This window comes from Pelodiscus sinensis, chromosome 3 (genome assembly GCF_052426305.1).
Source record: "Pelodiscus sinensis isolate ZL-2025 chromosome 3, ASM5242630v1, whole genome shotgun sequence".
NCBI lineage: Eukaryota > Metazoa > Chordata > Testudines > Trionychidae > Pelodiscus > Pelodiscus sinensis.
Genome location: NC_143054.1, coordinates 46,146,914 through 46,159,284, shown reverse-complemented (window position 1 = coordinate 46,159,284; position 12,371 = coordinate 46,146,914). Strand labels below are relative to the sequence as shown.

At 43.4% G+C, this 12,371-nt stretch overlaps 2 protein-coding genes across 25 annotated transcripts in view; one reads left to right on the top strand and one right to left on the bottom strand.

Annotated features, from left to right (window-relative positions):
- The window catches only part of DST (dystonin), a 466,993-nt gene that overhangs the window by 92,921 nt on the left and 361,701 nt on the right, over nucleotides 1-12,371 (top strand). The window lies entirely within an intron of this gene.
- The window catches only part of LOC112545087 (uncharacterized), a 44,107-nt gene that overhangs the window by 13,640 nt on the left and 18,096 nt on the right, over nucleotides 1-12,371 (bottom strand). Inside the window, exon 4 of the mRNA XM_089777092.1 lies at nucleotides 9,925-9,976. Coding sequence (XP_089633218.1) covers nucleotides 9,925-9,976 — 52 coding nt within the window. The remainder of the gene's footprint in view (nucleotides 1-9,924; nucleotides 9,977-12,371) is intronic.

Here is a 12,371-nt window from a genome sequence, read left to right as displayed (position 1 = left end):
TAGTATCTGTGCATGTCATTTTATCTTTTGATAAGTAATATAGCAAATTTTTTAAATACTGTGCATCTTCAGTACAAATAGAGTTTTACTGATAATTAAAAATAAATTATTTAAAAGAAAAGTATGTTGTTGATTATATTCTGCTCGCTGCAGTTACACAAGTAATTCCATCAATATCATTGAAACTGTGGGAATAAAATGAGCAGATCTGATGGATCATAGATATAAATATGGCATTTCAAAGCAATGGGCCAAAATCTGCTTTTGGTTGCACCCACATGATCGTGTTGTTGTCAGTATAATAGCTTTCATTTCATAGGTTATATGCAAAAATAATTATTTTGTGCTTGTGTAATGTTCTGTATGCATTGAAATAGCACAGTAGTCAGCTATGCTTTGGGTTTAGTACTCTGTGTCTGTCAGAAGACTTCATTGCTCTTGACTGAGATTCAGGTAGGCAGTTATCTGCCAGCTGACACTATACATCACTTGCGTCTAAAATTAGTAGATGTCATCTATATTAAGATTAGCAGAAGTGTGTATGTTATGATTCATTCCTTTGTACTTGTGTTTGAACTCTCTCTCTAAACAAATGACATTTCAATATTTAATCGAACAGAAAAGGACATAAGAGCTTTGGAAGTGATTCTTTCATCCCATTTGTGATCTTTTGCTCTGGCTGACTGATCTGATTACAATCTAAATGTTCCTCATGTGATCGGATGTCTTCAGCGGAGTAGAAGCAGCTAAATGTTGACAAGAGTCTGTGATATTTTGGACGGACATTTTAAAATAATAATACAATATACAAAGTTCTACCACTAAAACTTTAGTGAAGCAAAAGGAAGTCCTGATCCTGGAACCTGTGGTCAGGCAAAACTTATTGATTTCAGTGAATGTGAGGATTGCAGAACTGGGCCCTTGACTTTTAAATCAGTGTTTGCTATTTTTAACTTTCTAGTTTTCAGAAAAAAATTGTATCTAGAGACTGGCAATTCACATATATATTGGAAATTAGGGAATGCCTAAAGCATTCTTTTAGAAGGCATTACTTATGGAGGTGGAGTATTTTTATCAAGATAACGCTAATAAAAGAAGTGGATATTTTCAAATGTACAAATAGTACTTAGAGACCTAGCTTTCATTTAATTTCAGTAGGAGTCAGGCTCTTAATTGTCATTTTTGCCTTGGAAGTGCCTTTTTTTGCCTTCTCCAGAAATTATATGTAGTTCAGATTAGAATTTGGTTCTTGAAAATTATTATCTGCTTTGCTGGTTAATACTGCATTTAAGGCTAAATATGTTGGAGGGTATTTAATCTGAAGTTTCCTTTGAAAGAAAATTCATAACCATTTCCAGAAATATGGTTAGATTTCATAAGGGAAAAGGATATCTATCAGAGTTCTCTTTGGTGTTTTAGAACAAACATTATTACATGGCTTTATGAATTCTATCCGCTTGTTTCAGTTTTCAACAAAATAATCAACTTTGAAGAAACATGTTTTTGCTTAGAATATAGTTCCTTTGACATCATATTTATGCTAGGGTGAGAGGAGAATTTGGCTTAGTGTATGTAGAAGGGAGGGAGAAGTGGGTAAAGTTAATTATTGGAAGAAGGCTAAAATGGATTAAGTTCTTTGATAAAAGTATCTGATAATATTGTTAACCATTTTTATCATAATGACAGTTTTGCACAGTATTTTCCAGTTCTATTAATTGTTAATCTTTAGAATACAAAAGTCCATGTTTGAGATTTTCAGAGTTGACTAGCTATATAACTAATTAATATCAACATGTGGCCAAATTGCATAGTCATCTTTGAAAATCTCAATTCATATGCTTTTTCAACACTGTTTTTTGTTACGAATTCCATTACTGAGATCCAGTTCACTTTTTTCCTGCTTACCAAGTTTCTTCATGTAATCCTTATACATTTAAATTGTAGAGTATTTTTTACTTCTCTTGTTATGTGCTTGTCTGTGCTTTGAGGCTTATATTAAACAGAAAGATAAACTATTGAAGTTATAAAGCAGTGAAGCTGTCTGATGTGTTGTTTCAGAGTAGGTTTACAATCACATGTTGAATGATAAATTTTTGCTGTATATATCATGAGTTCTTTTCATTTGTAAAGATTACATTAGCATCCCTAAAATAATGCATTGTTTATATGTCCTGACATTTGGCATGTCAAATTGAAACATTTGTTAGACTGTTAGTGAAGTAATAACCAAGGGAACTTAAGGAATGCAATTTTCCGAGGAGTAAATTTGTGTCCACACTGACTTGGAACCTGATATCTGATGTATGGATTAAATCAAATATCAGGAGAAAATAATAGAGATTCTTTATTTTAAGCATGAAAGCTTTCTGTATTTGGGAGATTAAAAGAATTCGAAATGAATGGCGGCGGCTCCCCTGGCTTTATGCAATTACTTCTGTGTACAATATTACAAAGAGTCTGTTTTTAAGATTTAGGTGTCTAACTTTTAAAATGTCAATGGATTGTTGCACATTTGAAGTTTTTATATCTTTACAAATATATACAGTATGTTATGTATATATGTTTTTGTATCTTCATCAAACAATATATGCTTCTTCCTGACTAACTCTGCCATGCCTTCATCATCATTTTCTTCACTTCCCTCCTGAAAACTTCTTTGTGAAGCCTGCAGACTGAAGTTTTCTCTTCTTAGAATTCATATAAATGTGAAATAATAACAATAATGTAAAAAATCCCACAAAACACAAAGAACTCTGAAAAGCAAGACCCTGAACCTTGATAATGTATATTTAAGATAGAGTATGACACCTTCTTACTGGTCCCTTCCTCTCCTCCTTCTACCCAGGTTTGAGAGCATTACTTTTAAGTTATAATTGGAGTAGATTTTGCACTGGCTTCCTCAGGTAAATCAGAAGAGGCAAACCCAGCCAGGATTGCTCTTGGGAGTTTTCAGTCAGTGCATACTGACACACTTATTGAACCACTGTTTAGAGCTGGTATCATGAGTATGGAATTGGAAATAAGGACCAACCTCTCATCTATTGGAGAGAGTCTTGCATATTTTCCTTCTGTACTTGTGGTTGGTAGGGAAAGGGGCAGACCCATGTGTGATGGGTTCAATCACAGATATCCTCTTGTGACTGTCACTTGGTGTGCTGAAATACCACTGAGCCAACATTCCTGCCTTCCTGGGCATCCCCTTTACTCTGTCTTGTTGAGCCAGACCTTCCAGCATTGACACAGAGATGGGATCACAGCCCTATGCAGATCAATACAGACTCAGAGATGGGAAGGCTCATTTAAAAGGATTTGAATCAATACTAAGGTAGTACCCAGTATAGCCCCAATAAGAACCCCAGATAAATCCGTCTTACTCTGTATAAAGTTTTATACGTAGCAAGCTCATATTATACTCCCTCTTTCTTATAGAAAGAGAGAGATGCACAGCTGTTTCCCCCCTTATCCAAGGAACTGTTATCTACACTGGGTTTATTAATAAGCAAAAATGATTTTTTATTAAGTATAGAAGGGAGGATTTAAATGGTTATAAGTAATACCACACAGAATAAGGTAAGTTACTAAGCAAAATAAAACAAAGCATGCCAACTGAGCCTTAATACACTTAGGCTATGTCTATACTACAGCACGCCCACACCTCAAGCACGTTTTTGTGTAAGAAAACCTACAGTCAATCGACAGAACAGAGGGCTTTTTGCAGTGTAGGTATACCTTCTTCTACGAGGCACAACTCCTTTTTGCGTAAGAGTTCTTGCGCAAAAAGGTGTGTGTGGATGCTCAACAGGGGTTTCTTGTGCAAAAAGAACTTATCAGAAAAAGCACAGGTGCTCTGATGGCCATTCTGTGAATGGCAAGCAGGACTTTCTTGCGCAAGAGTGTCCATGCAGTGTGGACGTTCTCTTGCGCAAAAGCACATCCCTTTGCAATGTGCTTTTGAGGCGTGGACGTGCTTTTGTGCAAGAACTCTTTCGCAAAAAGCTTCTTGCGCAAAAACCCTACAGTGTAGACAAAGCCTCAGGCTATGTCTACACAGCAGTGCTATTTTGGGATACCACAGGTATCCCAAAATAGCTACTTCCACGTCTTTTGAACACACCCGTTATTTCGAAATATAGTGAGCTCATTATTCCGACATCCCTGTAAATCTCATTCCACAAGGAGTAAGGGATGTTTCGGAATAGCAATTTATTTCAAAATAAGTGCTCTGCAGACAGCATCAAATTTCAAAATAAGGTATTTCGAAATTGAGTTGAAGTAAGTTACGCAATTCATGTATGTCACGTTATTGGATTTTAAAGTGTGCAGACAGATCACCGCTGTGCCCACTGTGATTTAGGGTGTTTGCCCCCAAATTCAGTATAAAGTGGGCCATGTGAGATGTCAAATGAAAGTTTATGTTCTACTGATTCTAGGTATGATATTCATGTACTTGTGAGATGTTTGTATGTGGAGTTATGAATATAGACTCTGTGCTGATATTGTGAATGGACTGCCTGTCATGAGGAAGGAATGTCCAATAAATGACTATGCTAATTAGCATGGCCCCAAGGACAATGGCTCTCAGAGGCCAATACACACCAGAGGAATGTGTCTGGAAACCTACAAATCAGCCAGGGCATAATGGTGGCTGGCATGTGTAACAGAGACAGGTTGCTTGACCATATGACCCACTCCAGCTTGGGACATACCAGGAATGTATATAAAATGCCATGAGGCAGAATCCATCTTGTCTTCAATCTTGCTACTGATCCCAGATGCAGACTTGCTAGAGACAGAGAGCCAGGAAGGATTGCTGACCCATCCTGACATAGGATGCACACTAGAGACTTCTAAGCTAGCAGTTTGTAACATCTCTGCTAAGAACCTGCATCAGGAACTTGGTGATTGGTGCATGTAGTGCATTCTCCTTAACAACCTTACTTTCAACCTTTTCTTTTGTTAATAAACCTTTAGATTTTAGAGTCTAAAGGATTGGCCCAGCATGACCTCATGGGTAAGATCTAAAGTATAAACAGACCGAGGAATCTGTTTGTGGTAGGTGAGATTGGGTTCTACAACCCCTCACCTGTGTGTAGGCCTGGGGGCTGATTGTGGCACAGGGAGAGCTGGGGTGTCTGAAGCTCGTGAGGCTTCCTGCTGGCCGGACTGGCAGCTGAAGTGCTCTGTGTGACTGGTTTGTGGCCTATTTGGAAAAGGTCAAGGGCTGTACAGAGCCCTAGTTTTGAGCAATTCACCCTGAGCGGACGCCCTCAGCAGTGCCCAGACCCGGCCTGGTCTGTCACAGCGTAGCTCAAATTGCATAGCTTATTTCAAGCTACAGGGGCCGTGTAGACACACCCTAAGAAACTAGTTACAGGGATTATTTCACCTTCAGTTCTGATAAGGTTCTTTCCCAGGCTGGACGGTCTCCCTTGATCCTTCCCTCTGTTCAGTCTTAGATGTTTCCAGCAATTATCTTCGGTGGTAAGCAAAGGTGTCCTAACGTCTGTCAGCTGACAAAGCTCTAGGGCTGTGGTCCCCAACACGGTGCCCGCGGGTGCATTTCCATGCGCCCGCCAGGTGCTCGGGGCTGGCCTGGCTCCGGGCGCATGGCGGGGGTGCTGGCCCCGGGCGCGTGGCGCATGGCGGGGGGGGCGCCGGCCCCGGGCGCATGGCGGGGGGAGCGCCGGCCCTGGGCACGTGGCGCTGGCGGGGGGGGAGCGCCGGCCCCGGGCGCGCGGCGCTGGTGGGGGGGGAGCGCCGGCCCCGGGCGTGCGGCGCATGGCGGGGGGAGCGCCGGCCCCGGCGCGCGGCGCATGGAGGGGGGGGGGGAGCGCCGGCCCCGGGCGCGCGGCGCTTGGCGGGGGGGAGCGCTGGCCCCGGGCATGCGGCTATGGCGGGGGGGCCGCCCCCGGGGCGCAAGTGTCCCCGCCCCCTGGCATCCGGCGGGCGAACGGCCACGCCCCCTGGCGCCCGACAACCTCGAAAGGTTGGGGACCACTGCTCTAGGGGCTTCCCTCTTCAATAAGTTGTGCAGAAGGTGGGAAGGTGTTGTGTGTTGGCAAGCCTCCCCGCTTTCTCCATGTGGAAACATACTAAATTGATGATAGATCTTCCATATCAGATGACTTCAACATAAGTTTTTGTGGAGACTTTCAGCTCTTCCTACTGGTCCATAGGAAAAACAAACCCATTTACAGATCATTGACCTTATCTATGAGATATCAAGTTTCTGAAATACCATGAATGGCCTTTCCTTTATAGTAGTAGACATCATAGTAGTAAAATAGTTTTATACTTCATATTTCTAACTTCAAATACAGGGAAGGATACAAGCATGTAAATGGGGAAATCATAATCAGTATATTACAACTTTTCAAATGATACCTTATATGAAGTATTTTGCATAAAGCACTTTCCAGTTGTGAATATTTATATTCATAAGCATATTTCCATAAAGCATATGGATCACAATGTGATACTATGATCTTAACTCTGCCTTTTCTTGCTGCTCATAAAACAAAATTAAGTGAGGGTGCTAAGGATGAGAAACAGCACTTCTGTAGGAATTCTGAACAGTGGAGCAAGCAGCAGCAGAAGAATTTAACTTCTTCCCTGTTCCTTATGCTTCTACAATGCAATAAACTCCTCAAGTAATTCAGATTAGAATCTGATCTAAGGAACATGGGTGTAAAGTTGGAGTAGCTCCATAGATTTAATGAAATTGTGCCATCTCTGCTCTTACCTACTTCAGTCAAAATGTGTCTTGTTTGTTAAGCACTGTAAACATTTCTGGAACCATATAAAGAATTACATTACATACACACACATACATACAAAATGGCATTAGAAGAATGTTGTAAAGTTAAGCACTCAAAAGTTAGAAAAATGACAGATTTAAGGAATCCTGTGCAACTCTAATTTGAACCTCTTGTATGTTTGGGTTATGATACAGTTTTTAAAATCTTGATTAATTTTTTTTTCTACATAGTCTTGGCTTGTCTCAGTGAATGAGTAATTATTAAATATTTCTTTTTATCCTCTTAGTTCAGCGTATGGCTTCAAACCTTTTTTACTGCATACCATTCTAACTGTACACCAAATAAAAAATTATTAAAATCCTGGGCACATCTATGGTTGTTTTCAGAATAGTATCTCATTGCTTCATAAATATTAATTAGTTTGTCTTCACAACATTCCTGTGAGATTAGCACAACATTCCAGTGCTTATTTTTCCCATTTTACAGCTGGGAATAGAGACACGGAGAAAGTAAGACCTGACTTATCATGCCACTTGAGGCATTTAGGGTCTGATTAAGTAGTATGCATATTTATAGCACTGTACATGTTTAAATCCCAGCTTCTGTTGTCTTTAATTACAATTGTGAGTGCACTTATGCAAAATTGTCTGCTGACTCATTGGACACTGAGAAAACAAGGAACACACTTTATATGACTAACTAAACACTTTCAGTGAGTTGCTAAACATCACATAGAGGCAGAGAGAGAATTTATTTCTCCAGTATGGTGCTCAAATATCTTAACCCTTGTTAATGAGGCAGTGGATAGCAATAAGAGAAAGATGTAGTTATTTTTTTCTTACTGATATTATCATAAGTCACTCCACACACTAAATGATTAATAGTAAATACACTGTAAATATATTTAATCACAACTGCATTAAAACTCTCTTCCTAAAAGCATCCCGTTCCTCATTCACTCCCCATATTCCAGCTTCCCCAACTAAGGAGATATGACAATGCAGCCTGGATTCATTCTGAGAGCACTGTCCATTTGTACACTGAATGATAAGGGGTGTCATGATCATGAGGGTTGGCCAGCAGCCTGAGGACTAAGGGGTTAACCATACCTAACTCAGGTAGAGTTAGCCAATAGGAATGTAGGTAGGAATCTCAAACTATGACAAAGGATTTTTTGGTTTTCCTGCCTTGTTCTGGAGAGTTCCCTCCAGCCTCTGAGGGAGACAGACATGTCTCTGTCTCCAAGAAACAATTCTTCACTTTCTGTAAGTAGGGTAAAATTTAGATAAACCCATTGGCTGTGTCTAGACTGCATCCCTTTTTCGTAAAAGGGATGCAAATTAGACATATCGCAATTGCAAATGAAGTGGGGATTTAAATCTCCCCTGCTTCATTAGCATGAAAATGGCTGCCGCTTTTTTCCGTCTCGGAGCTTTGCCGGAAAAAAGTGCCAGTCTAGATGCGGATCTTTCGGAAAATAAAGCCTTTTCTGAAAGATCCCTTATCCCTTGATTTTAAGAGGGATAAGGGATCTTTCGGAAAAGGCTTTATTTTCCAAAAGATCCATGTCTAGACTGGCGCTTTTTTCCGGCAAAGGTCCGAGCCGGAAAAAAGCGGCAGCCATTTGTATGCTAATGAAGCGGGGGAGATTTAAATCCCCACTTCATTTGCAATTGCGATATGTCTAATTTGCATCCCTTTTATGGAAAAAAGATGCAGTCTAGACACATCCAACAGGTTTTATTGTTTTATGGTTTGGGTATGGGATCTGCTGTCTGTGCACTTTTTAAAACATGTTTTGGCTTTCCTTTGTAACTGAGTTCTAGGCCCATAGAGTTTATCCATGAGTATATTATTTTGTTATTTTTCCATCTAATCTTCATACTTGCAACAGGAATAGAGTGGTGATAATAAAAGTGTTCTCTTCTCTTTTTATTAACCTGGTATTGGTTAATGGTTGTGTCCTGTTTTGTACTTTAGGGGTGAGATTTCCCAAGTAGTCTCACCCCTGATTTTCTTTATTAATATTTGGGTGGTGGCAGCGGATATTTTATTCCCAAAATCTATGTTGTTAAGATCTTAGGGGGAAGTTTTATACCAAAACTTAGATAAGGTTTTGGGGTACTTTTGCTGGCCCGCACTCCTTCATTTATTGTGCTAGAGTGGGGAAGGAGCCATGACATTTTTTTCCTGCAGAAAAAAATTTGATCATGTAAGTGCAAGAAGTCCAAATGAAAGTCACAAGGTCTAATTATTATAGATGATAATATAATGAAAGGCAGCAGAGGGTCCTCACTGTTTGACCCATATATCGACATACATGTAATCTGATTATAGAAAGCAAATTCAAATTAGTAGCAAACTCAACAAGAAGTTTCCATTATTACAAAGAAATACAGAACAAATAAAAGCTAATATTGTGATTTTTTTTTAATGTGTATGCATGTGGAAATTTGGCCTGGCCTTGAGGCTCCAATCAAGTTGCCCATGTGCTTCTGCAATAATTCATAAAGTCACAGTCTGAAAAGTCAGTTCCTGCAGGGTTTGGTTTAATTCAATTCAGAGAAAATTGCTGCAGCAGAACAAAGTGTTCATGGTGCAGAAACGTAAAGTGGGGAACTTGTTCTCACTCTTCCTTCTTTTTTAGAGGATAACAGTTCTCTCATCCAGATCTTCAGTACTTACTATAACTAGTATACAGGAGCACAGGGATTGCCATAAAGAATCAGACAAGTCTGTGTAGTCTGATTTCTTGAATTGCTGTGCATGATACAGCAGATAAAAGCAAACATTCTTCTTCGGGGATGTCCCCACGGGTGCTCCAGTATGGGTGCTGGGCTTGCCCTGGCGCCGCAGACGGAGACTTGTCATTAGCAGTGTCCGGACGGACCACGCATGTGCCACAGGCTCGCGGCTTTCGCACTCTTTCTGTCGCGCGGCCCCTCCGCCAGTTCCTCTTCACCGCCTCAGGCTGAAGACGCTTGTAGCCGCGCTCCTCACTCCCCAAGAACTAGACTGCTTCTAGTTCTCCCTTTGTGGAAAACTTTTTTTTCCCCTTTTCTTCCCTCTCCCCTCTCTTTTCCCATAAATTAAAAAAAAAAAGAGTTTCTTTCAAGAGAGGAAGGGCAAAGAGAACTATCCGGAGGAAAGCACAGACCGCTCTTACCTCCCGCCTCTCAGCTGTTCTCCTGTCAGCTTCTCCTTATAGCTCCGTTCACCTAAAAAAAAAAAAAGAGACAGACTGTTAAGATAAAAAGAACAAAAGATACCTGGGCAGAGCCATTACCAGGCTATCAGTCCTTAACAACCACCTACTGTTCAAGAAAACAAAAGATAAAAATCAGGGGGCTGCCTGTAAATGTCAGGGACCAGCTTTAAACAATGCGGCTACTGCCGTGAGGCAATGCCAGCCTGGGACGGCCATGCTGAGTGTATTCGTTGCCTGGGGGAGTCTCACATCCCCCAAAAGTGTCACCATTGCTCTAGGCTCACCTCCAGAGCCAGGAAAGACAGGGAGAGGAGCCTTCGTATGCTCCTCTTTGATACAGCCCTACAGCCGCTGCGAGCTGACTTGAATCAGCAGCCTCCTAAGATCCGGGGTTCCTCCCCTACTGCGGGACTTCAGAGGAAAATGACCCTCTCCTCAGCAAGATCCCTGCCAGCTGCCTTTAATGGCAGGGACAGCCAGGCAGAGACACCTGGGACCACTGGCATTCCAAAGCCATGTCCCCCTGCCTCAGCGGCTTCTAAGCCTAAGCGACCATGGGAGTCTGCAAAGACACCGGCTCCCCAGCCGGCATCAGCACAGAAGCTTCTTCCTCCTCCGGCGCCGAGCGTTGAGCCGGCGCCGAGAGCAGCCCCGGACCCGACCACGGCACCGGCCCCGACACCGGCACCGCCCCCGAGTCACCACGCAGTGCCGGACTACACGGCGCCGACCCGTTCCGCGGCCGGTGCGGTGCCGATCGCTCCTGCCCCACTGCACCAGGAGCCGAGCGATTCAGCGGCCAGCGCTTCAGCGCATGCCGCAACCCGATCACTCCGGAGTCCTGCTGCCTTCTATTCCCCATGCCGCAGCTGCTCCCGCTCCCGCTTCGTCTCCCTGGCACCGTCCTCTCCTCTGCCGGCACTGCGATCTCCACGCCGCTCCTCTCATCGGTGCCGCTCTCCTCGCGGCTCGTCTAGACTGCCCTCCCCGTTTCTGGCTGCTGCATCTCCCCATCGCAGGCACCAGCACAGACATCTCTCTGCCTCTTCTGCCTCGTCCAAGGCATCACACCTCTGCTCCTGCTCGCCCTGCTCCCCGTACCATTATCGGTACGGCAGTCGCTCCAGCTTCCATGATGACCATTCGCCGCGAGGTCTTCCATTCTGGTTTCATCTCCTCCGGAGGACGCAGTGAACCCCGACAACAGCTCTCCTCCAGACGACCTCCGTCAATTCCAAGAATTATTTAAGCGGGTAGCTATTACACAGGAGATCCCGCTACAAGAGCTCAAAGATAAGCAGCATAAGCTTTTTAGGAATCTCCGACCGCGACATAGTTCACGCCTCGCCATCCCTCTCGATGAAGGCATCCTGGAACTGGCTGACGAGGCGTGGCATGCTCCAGCGTCGGCCCTTCCCACCAACAAAAGAGCTGACAAGAAATATTTCGTGCCACCAAAGGGCATGGAATTCCTCTTTGCTCATCCACAGGCTAACTCTTTAGTAGTTGACGCAGCTCAACAGAGATCTGGAGCCCCTCACCTCAAATACCAGGGCTCTGATAAAGACGTAAGGAGGCTCGAAGTTCTGGGCAGGAAGGTATACACCTCAGCGACTCTACTCCTCAGAATCGCCAATTACTCGGCGCATCTCTCTAATCATACCTTCGATACATTTTCACGCCTCACTCCTCTCGTGGATCATCTCTCCGACTCAAAAAGATCGATCCTGAGATCAGTCATCGAAGAGGGCTACACATCAGCGAGAACATCCCTCCAGATGGCTATGGACGTGGCCGATACTGCTGCTCGTTCTGCCGCTACGGCTATTGTTATGCGTAGAGCCTCTTTCCTCCAAGCGGCAGGAGTACCAAAGGAACTACAGACAAAAGTCGAGGACTTATCCTTCGACAAGGTCAAGGTCTTTGCAGAGGCCACGGATGCAATCCTGCACTCCTCTAAAGACTCTCGGACAACCCTGCGAACTTTGGGGATGTATACGCCCACCTTTAAGAGACGGCGATACTCACCCTATCAGCGCAGATATGATTACCCCTACATTAGACACCAGTGGCGACAACAGCACCAACAACAGAGGCCTTTTGACAATCAGCGTTCTTGCCAGAGGCCTCAACGATGCCGAGACCTGACTGGCAGACTGAACATGCCGTCCAACAGCAAGCAACAGATTTGATGTGTTGGTCGAGGGCGAGCAGACAGCCACAGGCAGTACCGTGAATCGTTCAACCCAGCTATTCCACCACCGTCTGAGACCCTTTCTACATCAATGGGCAAAAATCACCACGGACAAATGGGTCCTCGAGATTGTTCAGTTCGGCTATCCTATCCCTCTCATAGCCGTCTCACCAATCCCCCCCCTTCAGGAACTCCTCTCACGAAACCCTCC